The sequence below is a fragment of the Bos mutus genome, chromosome 1 (genome assembly GCF_027580195.1).
Source record: "Bos mutus isolate GX-2022 chromosome 1, NWIPB_WYAK_1.1, whole genome shotgun sequence".
NCBI lineage: Eukaryota > Metazoa > Chordata > Mammalia > Artiodactyla > Bovidae > Bos > Bos mutus.
The window spans coordinates 79,553,395-79,566,179 of record NC_091617.1 but is presented as its reverse complement, the minus strand read 5'-3'; the positions used below and the strand labels follow the sequence as shown (position 1 = coordinate 79,566,179).

Below are 12,785 nucleotides of genomic sequence, written 5' to 3'. Positions count from 1 at the left end.
GACTATTTTCTTGGACTCCAAAATCACTGAAGATGGTTATGGTAGCCATGAAATTAAAAGCCACTTGCTCCTTGGAAGAAAAGCTATGACCAACCTACACAGCATATGAAAGAGCAGAGACACTACTTTGCCAACAAAGGTCTGTCTAGTCAAAGCTATGGTTTTTCCAGTAGTCATATATGAATATGAGAGTTGGGCCATAAAGAAAGCTGAGTGCCAAAGAACTGATGCTTTTGAACTGTGGTGTTGGAGAAGACTCTTGAGAGTCCCTTGGACCGCAAGGAGATACAACCAGTCAATCCTAAAGGAAATCAGTCCTGAATATTCTTTGGAAGGACTGATGCTAAAGCTGGAACTCCAATACTTTGGCCACCTGATGCAAAGAACTGACTCATTTGAAAGGACCCTGATGCTAGGAAAGACTGAGGCTGGAGGAGAAGGGGACGATAGAGGATGAGATGGTTGGATGGTATCACCGACTCAATGGACATGAGTTTGAGTAAGCTCTGGGAGTTGGTGATGGACAGGGAAGCCCGGCATGCTGCAGTCCATGGGGTCACAGAGTCGGACACGACTGAGTGACTGAAATGAAATGAACTGAATGCTTTTAGCAGTTTAAATAAAGGATTTGAGCTGATAATACAGAACTCTGACCAAGTTTTATTTCTTCAAATAAAACATAAATTTTCAAATTTTTAAAGGCGGGTTTCTGTTAAAGTGTTGTCTATCATTGTTTAGTTGTTGTGCCCGACTCTTGCAACCCCATGGACTGAGCCTGCTAGGCTCCTCTGTCCGTGCGGTTTTTCCAGGAAAGAATACTGGAGTAGCCTGCCATTTCTTCCCCCTGGGGATCTTCCTGACTCAGGGATCAGAGCCACATCTGCTTGGCAGGAGGATTCGTTACTACTGAGTCACCTGGGAAACCGTGCTGTCTACAGACTAACCTGAATCAAAATCGCACAGGGGTAATGGGTAATTCTAACACCTCCTAACCTGAAGGATTGGGGAAGATGCTTTGCCACTTATATGTAATATTCTTGGCAAGAATATTGAAGACGAATCTATAATGAGGGAATGATCAGAGAAATTCAAAGTGAGGGACATTCTAAAACAAAGAAACAAAACAAACTGGTCTGGAATCTTCAAAGATGTCAGTGTTATGACAGACAAGAAAAACACCCAAACCAGATTTACGAGGTCATAAGACACACAAGCATACACTACACACACATACAATGTATACACACATATATGTAATAGAATTTCTGATGATAAAATCCTAGATTTTTGTTTTTAAGGTCACAAAGTAAATTGCTGGGACATTTGAGAAATGTTGAATATAGATAGTTTTATAATTATTACATCAATAGTAAATTTGGGAGTATAATGATACTTTGTGCTTTGTGTGTGTGTGTGTGTGTAATAAAGTTTTATTAAAGTATGAAGGAGATAGAGAAAGCTTCTGACACAGCCATCAGAAGGGGGTAGAAAGAGTACCCCCTTGCTAGCGTTAATAATGAGGTTATATAATCCAAAGAATGTCTGGAGGTTGTAAAGACCTCATCAGACCTACTCCCATAATTTACGTTTTAAGATAACACTGTCCTTAGGCAAGATACATCCTTGTAAAGACCAGGTCTACTCCCATAATTTACATTTTAAGATAACAGAAGGTTGAATCCAAAGACTGTCCTTAGGCAGGATACATTATTGTTATATAATCCTAAGGAATGTGGAGAAAGAAAAAAAGTTTGTCCTTTTATGAAAAGAGTATCATTGTTTTTAGGATGTAGTGCTGAAGCATTAGAACTGAACAGTCACTACTATGTCTGTGACTTTCAGAAGTTAAGAAAGAGTCACGGATAAATATGAGAGAAAACAAATGTAGTGAACTGTTAATAATCGGTGTTTCAAACATTTGGCATTTGTTGAATTTTCTTGCAACTTTTCTTTAGGTTTCAGATCAGATCAGTTGCTCAGTCGTGTCCGACTCCCTGCGACCCCATGAATCACAGCACGCCAGGCCTCCCGGTCCATCACCAACTCCCAGAGTTCACTCAGACTCACGTCCATCGAGTCAGTGATGCCATCCAGCCATCTCATCCTCTGTCGTCCCCTTCTCCTCCTGCCCCCAATCCCTCCCAGCATCAGGGTCTTTTCCAATGAATCAACTCTTCACATGAGGTGGCCATAGTACTGGAGTTTCAGCTTTAGCATCATTCCTTCCAAAGAAATCCCAGGGCTGATCTCCTTCAGAATGGACTGGTTGGATCTCCTTGCAGTCCAAGGGACTCTCAAGAGTCTTCTCCAACACCACAGTTCAAAAGCATCAATTCTTCGGCGCTCAGCCTTCTTCACAGTCCAACTCTCACATCCATACATGACCACTGGAAAAACCATAGTCTTGACTAGAAGAACCTTTGTTGGCAAAGTAATGTCTCTGCTTTTGAATATGCTATCTAGGTTGGTCTTTAGGTTTAGAATTTTCCAAAATAAAAAGCTGGCCCCACCTCAGATTAGATCTACTGGATCTGGGTTGGGAGGGTGGAGTCCCACGTAATCTGCATTTCAGATAGCTCTTCCTATTGATTTTTACCCATACCATGGTTTAAGATGTATTGATTTGAAGTACAACAATGTATCTTTATTTCAGTTTTTATAAGGGTAGAGCTAGAAAAACCTCCATATCTTGATTACACAATAGAACTTAATAACCCTGGATTAATGAGTATAAACTTGTCCTTGTTCAACACCCCATTCCATGGTCCTCCTCAATTTTTTGCATTTTTTCAACTCTATTAATATCTTTACCTATCTTCACATAGATGGTTTTAAAAGTCATTGTGAAGGACAATTCCCTGGTGGTCCTGTGGTTCAGTTCAGTTCAGTCGCTCAGTCATGTCTGACTCTTTGTGACCCCATGAATCGCAGCATGCCAGGCCTCGCTGTCCATCACCAACTCCCGGAGTTCACTCAGACTCACGTCCATCGAGTCAGTGATGCCATCCAGCATCTCATCCTCTGTCGTCCCCTTCTCCTTCTGCCCCCAATCCCTCCCAGCATCAAAGTCTTTTTCAATGAGTCAACTCTTCGCCTGAGGTGGCCCAAGTTACTGGAGTTTCAGCTTCAGCATCATTCCCTCCAAAGAAATCCCAGGGCTGATCTCCTTCAGAATGGACTGGTTGGATCTCCTTGCAGTCCAAGGGACTCTCAAGAGTCTTCTCCAACACCACAGTTCAAAAGCATCAATTCTTTGACGCTCAGCCTTCTTCACAGGCCAACTCTCACATCCATACATGACCACTGGAAAAACCATAGCCTTGACTAGACGAACCTTTGTTGGCAAAGTAATGTCTCTGCTTTTGAATATGCTATCTAGGTTGATCATAACTTTCCTTCCAAGGATTAAGTGTCTTTTAATTTCATGGCTGCAGTCACCATCTGCAGTGATTTTGGAGCCCCAAAAAATAAAGTCTGAACTGTTTCCCCTGTTTCCCCATCTATTTCCCATGAAGTGATGGAACCGGATGCCATGATCTTCGTTTTCTGAAGGTTGAGCTTTAAGCCAACTTTCTCACTGTGGTCCTGTGGTTAGGACTCAGTAATTTCAGTGCCAAAGGCCCAGGTTCAATCTATGATTAGGGAACTAAGATCCCATAAGCCAAGCAGCAAAGGAAAAAAAAGTTATTGTGAAGAATGCGGCAGTGAGTGCCACTGTCCAAACTGCTTCCGTGGACATTGCCGTCATTCAAGCAGAATCTAGCCTCTTAATTTCCTCCAGTAACTGAATAATAAAGAGGCACTGTTCCTGACCAGTTCAAGGCAATTCTTTCTAAACACTTATAGATGGATGTATTATCTTATGTATTTACTAAATAATAGACAACATTAATAAGTAATAAATGAATTAAAGATCCAAAGTGAAAGTTATTCTGTTATGCCTGATTCTTTGTGACCCCCTGGATAGCCTGCCAGGCCCCTCTGTCCATGGACTTATCCAGGCAAGAATACTGGAGTGGGTAGCCATTCCCTTCTCCAAGGGATTCTACTGACCCAGGGATCAAACCCAACTCTCCTGTAGGCAGATGCTTTACTACCTGAGCCACCAGAGAAGCCAGTCCAAAAGATCCAAACACACCTTAACAAACTTTTGTGTATCAATAGTTTACCAAGACATTGCTTTAAATGCATAGCTGTTACTTAAAAATCAACTGAGGCCTTAAACCAATGTTAGATTGGCAAGAAGGCACACAATGTAGTTGTTGAATGTTGTTGAATCATGAGAATACTTGGTCCTTTCTATAGGGTGACATCACCCGACATAAAGCATACTCTTTTAATGTTTTGTTACTGTTTTTTCATGTCATACTGACAAACCCATACTAATTCCTTGATTCCTCTGCTGAACATTGACTTAAAATTGCTAGATAGATTTACAATTGTGGCTCACAAAGGGATAGAAGCCTAGTTTTAGTATATTTGCAGTACAAATAGCCTCCTACGTTCCAGCTTAGCAAAGAAGCAGTTTGTAGTTGACTTAGAGACGGCCATCTAATTTTAGATCTTGGGTAAGTAAAAAAGTTTAACAGTATGCTCTGTGTTGATATGCAAAACTTTGTTAAAGTGTCTTTTGTTTGTGTCTTTATCTCATTTTTTATTAATGTTATTGAGTAAGCACTTGAAAATGTAGTAAACACAGCATTTATTTGAAATACATTTTAGACTTGCAGGGTACGTGGGTCTGGATTTTTGCTGAATTTTAGATTAAGGAGCTTTCTTACCTTGAAACCCCTTGAGCAACTGTGACCTAAAACCAGAGTTTTAGTCCTTGATTATTTCCTGTTAAGATACTCTGGAAATCCTCCACAGCATTTAACAGTAGTGCTAAACCTAAGGAAATCACTCAACAATTAGGTGTTAATTGTTGATTGATTTCCCCCATGGTTGACTGATTCATGGTAAAGACTCAAGTGAGACTTAACTGTTGGCCACATTTCTAATTAAGTATTTTCTTCAGTTTCCTGGATCCCAGATTTTTAGTAGGTTTTGGATGAGCCAACAAGGACCTCTGATCTCCATTCTCAGAAAATGTCTGGCATTATTTCAAATCTGGATTTGAACATTATAAAGGGATGGATTGGGAGCGAAATCCCTGGATGGAGGGCCAAGTATACTTTGTCATCTGGGTATAACTTTTGGTCAGAATTTCCATCATGATAACTTTATGAAAAATAATTGTTTTAAGAAAAAAAAGAGGTATTTAGAACCAACTATGTTGAATATAATACACAAATGTACAAAGTTGAGTCATTTTTTTTCTAGTTATCATACTTTAGGCCGTCCTTCTGAATTAATGAGAAAATATTTTCTTGAGTATTCGTGCTATCTTGCGGTATGAGTGGGACTGTATTTTAAAGTTAGATGACTAAACATACTATTCTCTTTGTTTTTATTAACGAGTCTGGCTTAGGGCTACAGTTGGAAAACCTCTAGAGCTTTACGAATCATGGAGCTTAATTAAACAGCAAGGATTATATTGCTCTCAGTTTCAATAAATCAACATTCATTATATACAAGCAGTTACAATTCAAAAAACCTTTAGGGGGAAAAAAAAAAAAAAAAGACCAGAACCAAAACCTATGTAATTCCAAAGCAGCATGGAGCTGTACCTGGCGAGGAAGTATCCATTTAAATTCTGGCGTTTCAAGGAATATCACCCCTATATTTGCAAAAGTTTACAATGATTTTATCTGCCATTTCTCACGCCTGTTAAAATATTATAAGCATTGTATTAAAGAGAAATTAAGAAAAGACCAGAGGCAACATGAGAAGAATAGAGCTGGCTACCCCAGAGATATGTGCAGAGCACACAATTTCTTCTCGCCTTGCACAATACACGGTAAACGGGACCTTCCAGGACATGTTGGGTGGCCGACATTTTCCGAAGCAGTAATTTCACATAGTCAGGGTCTGCAGGATGTTAAATGCTCCGGCGAAAGGCCAGGAGGCTCTTCATCTTCAAGTCAGGTATTGGTGGGAACAGGCGGAATAACCCGAGTCCCCTCCAGCGCAGCGTAGAGACTTGCCTGCCCCTCCGGCACGGAGCGCCGCGGGATTGGCGAGCTTGGCCCCACTAACCGGAGGGGAAGCCGGGGGAACCCAGAGCCCCGGGCGCCCCAGCTTTCCTTCTCTCGGTCCTGTCCAGAGCCCCAGCTGCCTCTGCTTCGGGGATGCGGAAACCCCGTAGGAACAGGGCGGGCCTGGAACGAGGTCGGCCCACCGCTTGCTGCAATATTCTTCCGCTGCAGAGCAAAGAGTTCCAACCTTCCCCAAGGTCCTGGGATTCTCAGCAGCCCTGTAATATCGGCAAATAACCTAATTTGGGCTTTAACACCGATTTGCTTAGGATATTTTCTGAGATAAGCACTTTAGGGTCTCAATTTTGTGGCTGCCGAAGCGCGAAGGAAAATTCCTCCGCAGAAAACGGGTTCCGGCCGCGAGCCTATAAAAAACGGGTGGCGCGGCCCGGCTGTCTTTTCAGTCCGGCACTGAGTGGTTCTTCGGATCATGTCTGGTGGCTCCGCGGATTATAACAGGTATGGCGGTTCCTCGGTGGTGCTCTGTGGTATAGGTCCTAAGGCGCCGGTGGAGGTTGTAATAGGTGGTCAGGAGGCAGGGAATTCTGGGTTTTAGGCATTGCCTTGGGGTACAGTACCCCAGTGTCCTTCGAGAAGCTTCCATGGTGGGTAGGGCTTAGGTTGTGGGGTAAAAGTATGAAAACGGGGTGGTAAAAGAGTGTGTTTTCCCAAATACGCCTTGAAATCGCGGCCGTTTCCCCTGCCTCTGCGGAGCCCGGCGTTTAGTGGAAGCCGTGGCGCAGTCCGCAGTCGGTATAGTATAACTGGGGCCCGAAGCTTTATTCGCGGCCAGCCGCGCGGTTTGGGAGCGCTAGACGATAGGTGTGGGTAGGGGTAGGACGGCGGCGGCTAGAGGCCGGGCTGGGTGGGCCACACGTTCCCGGCGAACCGTTGGCAAGGCCTTGCCGGGCCTTGGCCCGCGTCAATCACCCCGGCTTGCGCAGTGTTAGGGGCGGAGCTCGGCGCGTGGAGCTCTCGCGAGATGGTCCGTGGCCGAGAGGGGAGCGCTCGGGCCTGGGGGGAAGGGCCTGCGTCCGTAGGGTTTCAGGGCGTCCCTGGTTGCTAACCTTTGAGTGGGCGCGCTGTACGTCTTGTGCCCTGCGGCACCATCTTCCTTTGATCGTTTGGAAAGTTTACACGTGCCGGGGAGGGCGACCGGGTGAGACCGGTTATGAAAAGGCTTTTATCGCCCTGAATGTGCAGTTTTGGGGTTATGGGGAAGGGAGTTCTCTAACTGCAGTATTTTTGTCAGCAGAGAACATGGCGGCCCAGAGGGAATGGACCCCGATGGTGTCATCGAGGTAAGAAATAGATGTGGAATTTGGAACTTTGGAAAGGTGGGTTGGTTCATCCCATTTATTCCTTTATTTTTTTTTTTTTAACTTGCAGAGCAACTGGAATGAGATTGTTGATAACTTTGATGATATGAACTTAAAGGAGTCTCTTCTTCGGGGCATCTATGCTTATGGTTTTGAGAAGCCATCAGCTATTCAGCAGAGAGCTATTATTCCATGTATTAAAGGTAAAAGAACGTGTTGACACTTCTTAAAAACGAGTTAACTGTTCAACATAGACCTGGATCTTTTCCCCTCTAATATGGGAAAATTACCTTTTGGGAAACTAGCACTTATATGTATTCCTTAAAGTGAAATGATGGCAATCATCTTTCGGGACTGACCTGAAATGAAGAGAATACTCATTGCTGATCACTTTTATTGTTTGGGCATAATTCATGTTCCAAAGGGAATACATGGTGTGAACTAGAAGTAACGGTTTGATGTGGGATCGGTAAATATGTATCCTACTTTTTTTAGGGTATGATGTGATTGCTCAAGCTCAGTCAGGTACTGGCAAGACAGCCACATTTGCTATTTCCATCCTGCAACAGTTGGAGATTGAGTTCAAGGAGACCCAAGCACTAGTATTGGCCCCCACCAGAGAACTGGCTCAACAGGTATTGATAGTGTAGTTGAAAAAACTGCTTGCGTGTTGCATAGGTTTCAGGTTTCACAACTGTGAAGAATTTAAAGCTTAGTATAAATTTGTCCTATAGAGCCCTCCTTTTAACTGTCCATGCATGCAGGGAGTTTTGTTGAAAGCTAGACAGGAACTGGGTGTGCAGGTATGGTTTGCAGGGTTGTGTAACAGATTGAGAAACTGGAGGTTTCTGTTCAGGGTGGACTAGACCCGTTTTCATTTTTAAGTTTGCAGTTGTGCAACATGAAAACTGCAGTGATAAAATCTCCTTTGACAGTCTTAGTAGTTTGTGGTACATCTGTTGCATGCTGCGTTTTCAAAGCTCACTGCTCTATTGGCTTTGAAGTAAAGCCTTGCTAATATACCTGTAGGCTTTATTAAGGCCAAGATTATTAAGTCGCAGTATCCTTCAGGGATAAATATTAACTTCCAGCTAAATCTGCTACTTTTTTATCACTACTTACACTTTGCTACACAGTGGAGGATAGTGCAGGAAGTATTTTACCTAGCTGATACCTGGGGCATTAGGATTCAAAGTTTGAGGCACAAGATGTTTTCACAGAAGTCTATTTTGAGGTAGTTAGATTGGTCTGCATTTTAAGCTTGGAAGTAGTTAAGTGCTGTGCATGCAATTAAAGCTATTTGCAGACCAGATATTTGCCATTATGCTTTTGAAGTTTAGTCACAAGCCTGTAATTCTGCAGGATAATAATTAAGGCTTTTGGCTTTCAGATCCAAAAGGTAATTCTGGCACTTGGAGATTATATGGGAGCAACTTGTCATGCCTGCATTGGTGGAACAAATGTTCGAAATGAAATGCAAAAACTGCAGGCTGAAGCACCACATATTGTTGTTGGAACACCAGGGAGAGTGTTTGATATGTTAAACAGAAGATATCTCTGTAAGTATTGCTGATGAGTAAAGTTTTTATTATAATAAAGCAAATAGTATGCCTGAGAATTTAGATATGATGGCATGACTGTATTTTTTAACAGCTCCAAAATGGATCAAAATGTTCGTTTTGGATGAAGCAGATGAAATGCTGAGCCGAGGGTTTAAGGATCAAATCTATGAGATTTTCCAAAAATTAAATACTAGTATTCAGGTGAGCTTTGTTTCAGTCTCCTAAAATTGCTGGAGATTAAACACAGGCACTATTACAGTTGAAGTGTTCTGTGTCATTCCCCCTACTTAACAGCGACTGATGCATAACTTACTTTAGTCTGGCATAATTCCACGTTCAGGGGTGCTTGACTTTAAAATGTTTTCCCTTGAGTATTGTGGAAGTTGTGCTAACGACGTGTGACAAATCTTTTTAAGGTGGTGTTGCTTTCTGCCACAATGCCAACGGATGTGTTGGAAGTGACCAAAAAATTCATGAGAGATCCAATTCGAATTTTGGTGAAAAAGGAAGAATTGACCCTTGAAGGAATCAAACAGTTTTATATTAATGTTGAAAGAGAGGTAATTTTTGTAATTGTTAAAATAAAAAGTTAGGTTTTTACCTTCTTGTATAAGCACTGTGCTAAAATTACAGAAACCAAGATAGCCTTGGTTTTTGTAATAATGCTAGCAGAGTATTACACAAGAAGAAGAGGAACTGCACTAGATTGTAAAGACTGGGGTGGACCTCTTTCTTAATGTCCAGTGTCCTTTGTCTTAAGATTTGGTGCAATATGTCATTAGACCAATGTAATAAATGAGTTTTTAAAGAATGTAAGTTGGAAAGTTCATGACTGTTACTTTCTCTTTGAAATACTGTAGGAATGGAAGTTGGATACACTTTGTGACTTGTACGAGACACTGACAATTACCCAGGCTGTTATTTTTCTCAATACAAGGCGCAAGGTGGACTGGCTCACAGAGAAAATGCATGCCAGGGACTTCACAGTTTCTGCCCTGGTAAGAGGTATTCTAACCTAGTACTGGTAATTGAAGCCTCTACTAAAGCAGGATTTAGACTACAATATAGCTGCTAAGTGCTGTGTTGTCGTTCCCCCTGCTAAAAATAAAGTTGTTTCTTTACTATACCTGTCTGCTATGCTTCAGTAGCAGCCAGGGACGCTTGGTCTCATACATGTTGATAAAGTTTTAAGTTACTGATTTGATTGGTGATTCTTGAATTAATAGGTTTGTTACTTTGCAGCATGGTGACATGGACCAGAAAGAAAGAGATGTTATCATGAGGGAATTTCGATCAGGGTCAAGCCGTGTTCTGATCACTACTGACCTGTTGGTAAGTCTCTTAATGCTCTTTTTAGTCCACCAAAAGTTTGTTATTGGGGGAAGGTTTTTAATGGCCTTTACCAACTTCAGGCTATTTGGGAGAATAAAGAAGGCCACGCTCCACAGTGAGCTATACTACTTAGTATATAGTTCATTACTATTTTGTGGCCTACATCGCACGGACTGTAGCCCACCAGGCTCGTCTGCTCATGGAATTTCCCTAGCAAGAATATAGGAGTGGGTTGTCATTTCCTTCCCCAGGGGACCTCAGGAATTGAACCCACATCTCCTTCATTCACTGCAGGCAGATTTTTACTGCTGAGCCACCAGGGAAGCCCCTATATTACATAGAATTTGAACATCATTATCACTGTATTTCAGGCTCGTGGAATTGATGTGCAACAAGTGTCATTGGTTATAAACTATGATCTACCTACCAATCGTGAAAATTATATTCACAGGTGAGTAGATGGCATCTTGACTTAGTAATGTATTGGTGTAACTCATTGCTTTTCTACTGACTAAATTGTCTGAAAGGTAACTTCAAATCAGGGAATTAAGTATTAAGACAGTGACTTGGTAGGATATAATCAAAACTGTACTTGGGAAGATTGTACACAGTGGGAAAACAGTTGTGAATGTTGCCCAAATCGTGGACTCCACAGTATACAGATCAGGTTGTTTTAGATCTGTTGGTCTTACTTTGGAGCTTTATTTTTAGTGATGCTCTTGTGTCCATGTGATTTCTTGGTGATTCCTCTATAGTTGGGATTTTCTTGGTGTTGTCTGGTAGCAATTTGAGCAGTCCCTGGTTTAGTTATAGTGGCTTTATCCCTAAGTAAATTGAATTGTACTTTGTTATATGATGTAAAAAAAGACTTTTTAAAAAATACAGGAGTCGATAGCAGCAGTTGATGACGAGATGGCACTCAGAAACGGCGTTGACGTAATTTAGGACGTGGAATCATAAGCGAAACAGCACACTGTTTGAATAAAGAGCGAGTCGGTATTTATACTTGTTTTTTTTTTGTCATGATTATTTGATATTTTAACATGCTCCAGCTAAGGCATTTTGTATATTAGCCTGTTAGGTGGTTTGTATTGTCTGGTTTCTATCAGGAAGGTTAGAGAGATGTTTTGGAGGTAACACGTTTGAGTAATTTGAGTTACAACGTGTGAAACTGAGCAAAAAAGCAGTGATAAGTTTGGGTTACCATACCAAATACTTGTTTTCCCACTGGAAAAAGTTGTTAGGTTTCAGACAATAGTTAACCTTAAAGCATTTGTATTTGCAGTTTACAGTTCCAGGAGTGCGTCGAAATGGATTACATAACTTCTTTGTTTTATCCCTGGTGTTTTACATCTGTCCCAGGCCGACATCTGCTCTTGGCTGGCCCACTTTGGTATGGGCTTTAAATTCACTACCCCAAACACAATACTGTCATCTGCTTTAAAAAAAAAAAGTAATGCTCAAAACACCTGATGAAATCTCATTTTGCAGCCAGACAAGCCTTGAATCCTTTTGGCACTAACTGCAGAGGAAGATTTTTTTCTCTAGATATTGATGAGCAGCTAGTGCTCCAATTAGAAGCACGAACTATAACCTTGATAAGTAAACAGCAGCTGATGGTTAACAAGTGGATCATCATGTTCAGTAGTTCATGCAGCATGTGAGAAGTAATGTATTCTAATGACTGATTTCTTTTCCTCACACAGAATTGGCAGAGGGGGTCGATTTGGGAGGAAAGGTGTGGCTATAAACTTTGTTACTGAAGAAGACAAGAGGATTCTTCGTGACATTGAGACTTTCTACAATACTACAGTGGAGGAAATGCCAATGAATGTGGCCGACCTTATTTAATTCCTGGGATGAGATAGTTTTGAATGCAGTGCTCGCTGTTGCTGAATAGGCGATCACAACGTGCATTGTGCTTCTTTCGTTGGGAATATTTGAATCTTGTCTCAATGCTCATAACGGATCAGAAATACAGATTTTGATAGCAAAGCGACATTAGTCGTGAGCTCTTGTGAGGAAAGTCATTGGCTTTATCCTCTTTAGAGTTAGACTGTTGGGGTGGGTATAAAAGATGGGGTCTGTAAAATCTTTCTTTCTTAGAAATTTATTTCCTAGTTCTGTAGAAATGGTTGTATTAGATGTTCTCTATCATTTAATAATATACTTGTGGACTAAAAGATATAAGTGCTGTATAAAATCAGCCAATTATGTTAAACTAGCATATCTGCCTTTATTGTGTTTGTCATTAGCCTGAATAGAAAGGCCTTTAAAATTGATTTTTTTTTAGCATTTGAATGCATTTTGTTTGGTATTATATTTATTCAATAAAGTATTTAATTAGTGCTAAGTGTGAACTGGACCCTGTTGCTAAGCCCCAGCAAGCAATCATCCTAGGTAGGGTTAAACCCCCAGTAAAATTGCCATATTGC

General features: G+C 41.4%; 1 protein-coding gene and 4 non-coding genes across 8 annotated transcripts; all 5 read left to right on the top strand.

Moving 5' to 3' along the window:
* Positions 1-6,502: 6,502 nt before the first annotated feature.
* Positions 6,503-12,698, top strand: EIF4A2 (eukaryotic translation initiation factor 4A2). Of its 4 annotated transcripts, none has more exons than XR_011464443.1 (12): positions 6,503-6,596; positions 7,390-7,438; positions 7,527-7,659; positions 7,952-8,091; positions 8,847-9,015; positions 9,110-9,219; positions 9,435-9,578; positions 9,879-10,016; positions 10,261-10,350; positions 10,722-10,801; positions 11,236-11,346; positions 12,057-12,197. XR_011464443.1 is itself a non-coding variant. In XM_070371898.1 (11 exons), the coding sequence occupies exons 1-11, from the start codon at positions 6,568-6,570 to the stop codon at positions 12,199-12,201; spliced, it is 1,227 nt and encodes a 408-aa protein (XP_070227999.1). In that variant the 5' UTR covers positions 6,503-6,567; the 3' UTR covers positions 12,202-12,698. The 4 variants fall into 4 exon arrangements, 2 of the variants coding, with proteins under 2 accessions (XP_070227999.1, XP_014338812.2); XR_011464444.1 differs by having other exon boundaries at positions 11,236-11,342; positions 12,057-12,116; XM_070371898.1 differs by lacking the exon at positions 11,236-11,346 and having other exon boundaries at positions 12,057-12,698.
* On the top strand, positions 7,781-7,849 carry LOC138989532 (small nucleolar RNA SNORD2). The gene has a single exon (XR_011465823.1). It is a non-coding gene; the product is annotated as a small nucleolar RNA SNORD2 (small nucleolar RNA).
* LOC138989522 (small nucleolar RNA SNORA81) lies at positions 9,618-9,794 on the top strand. Its single transcript, XR_011465814.1, has one exon. It is a non-coding gene; the product is annotated as a small nucleolar RNA SNORA81 (small nucleolar RNA).
* Positions 10,062-10,193, top strand: LOC138989459 (small nucleolar RNA SNORA63). Its single transcript, XR_011465768.1, has one exon. It is a non-coding gene; the product is annotated as a small nucleolar RNA SNORA63 (small nucleolar RNA).
* On the top strand, positions 10,377-10,516 carry LOC138989486 (small nucleolar RNA SNORA4). Its single transcript, XR_011465788.1, has one exon. It is a non-coding gene; the product is annotated as a small nucleolar RNA SNORA4 (small nucleolar RNA).
* Positions 12,699-12,785: the final 87 nt, after the last annotated feature.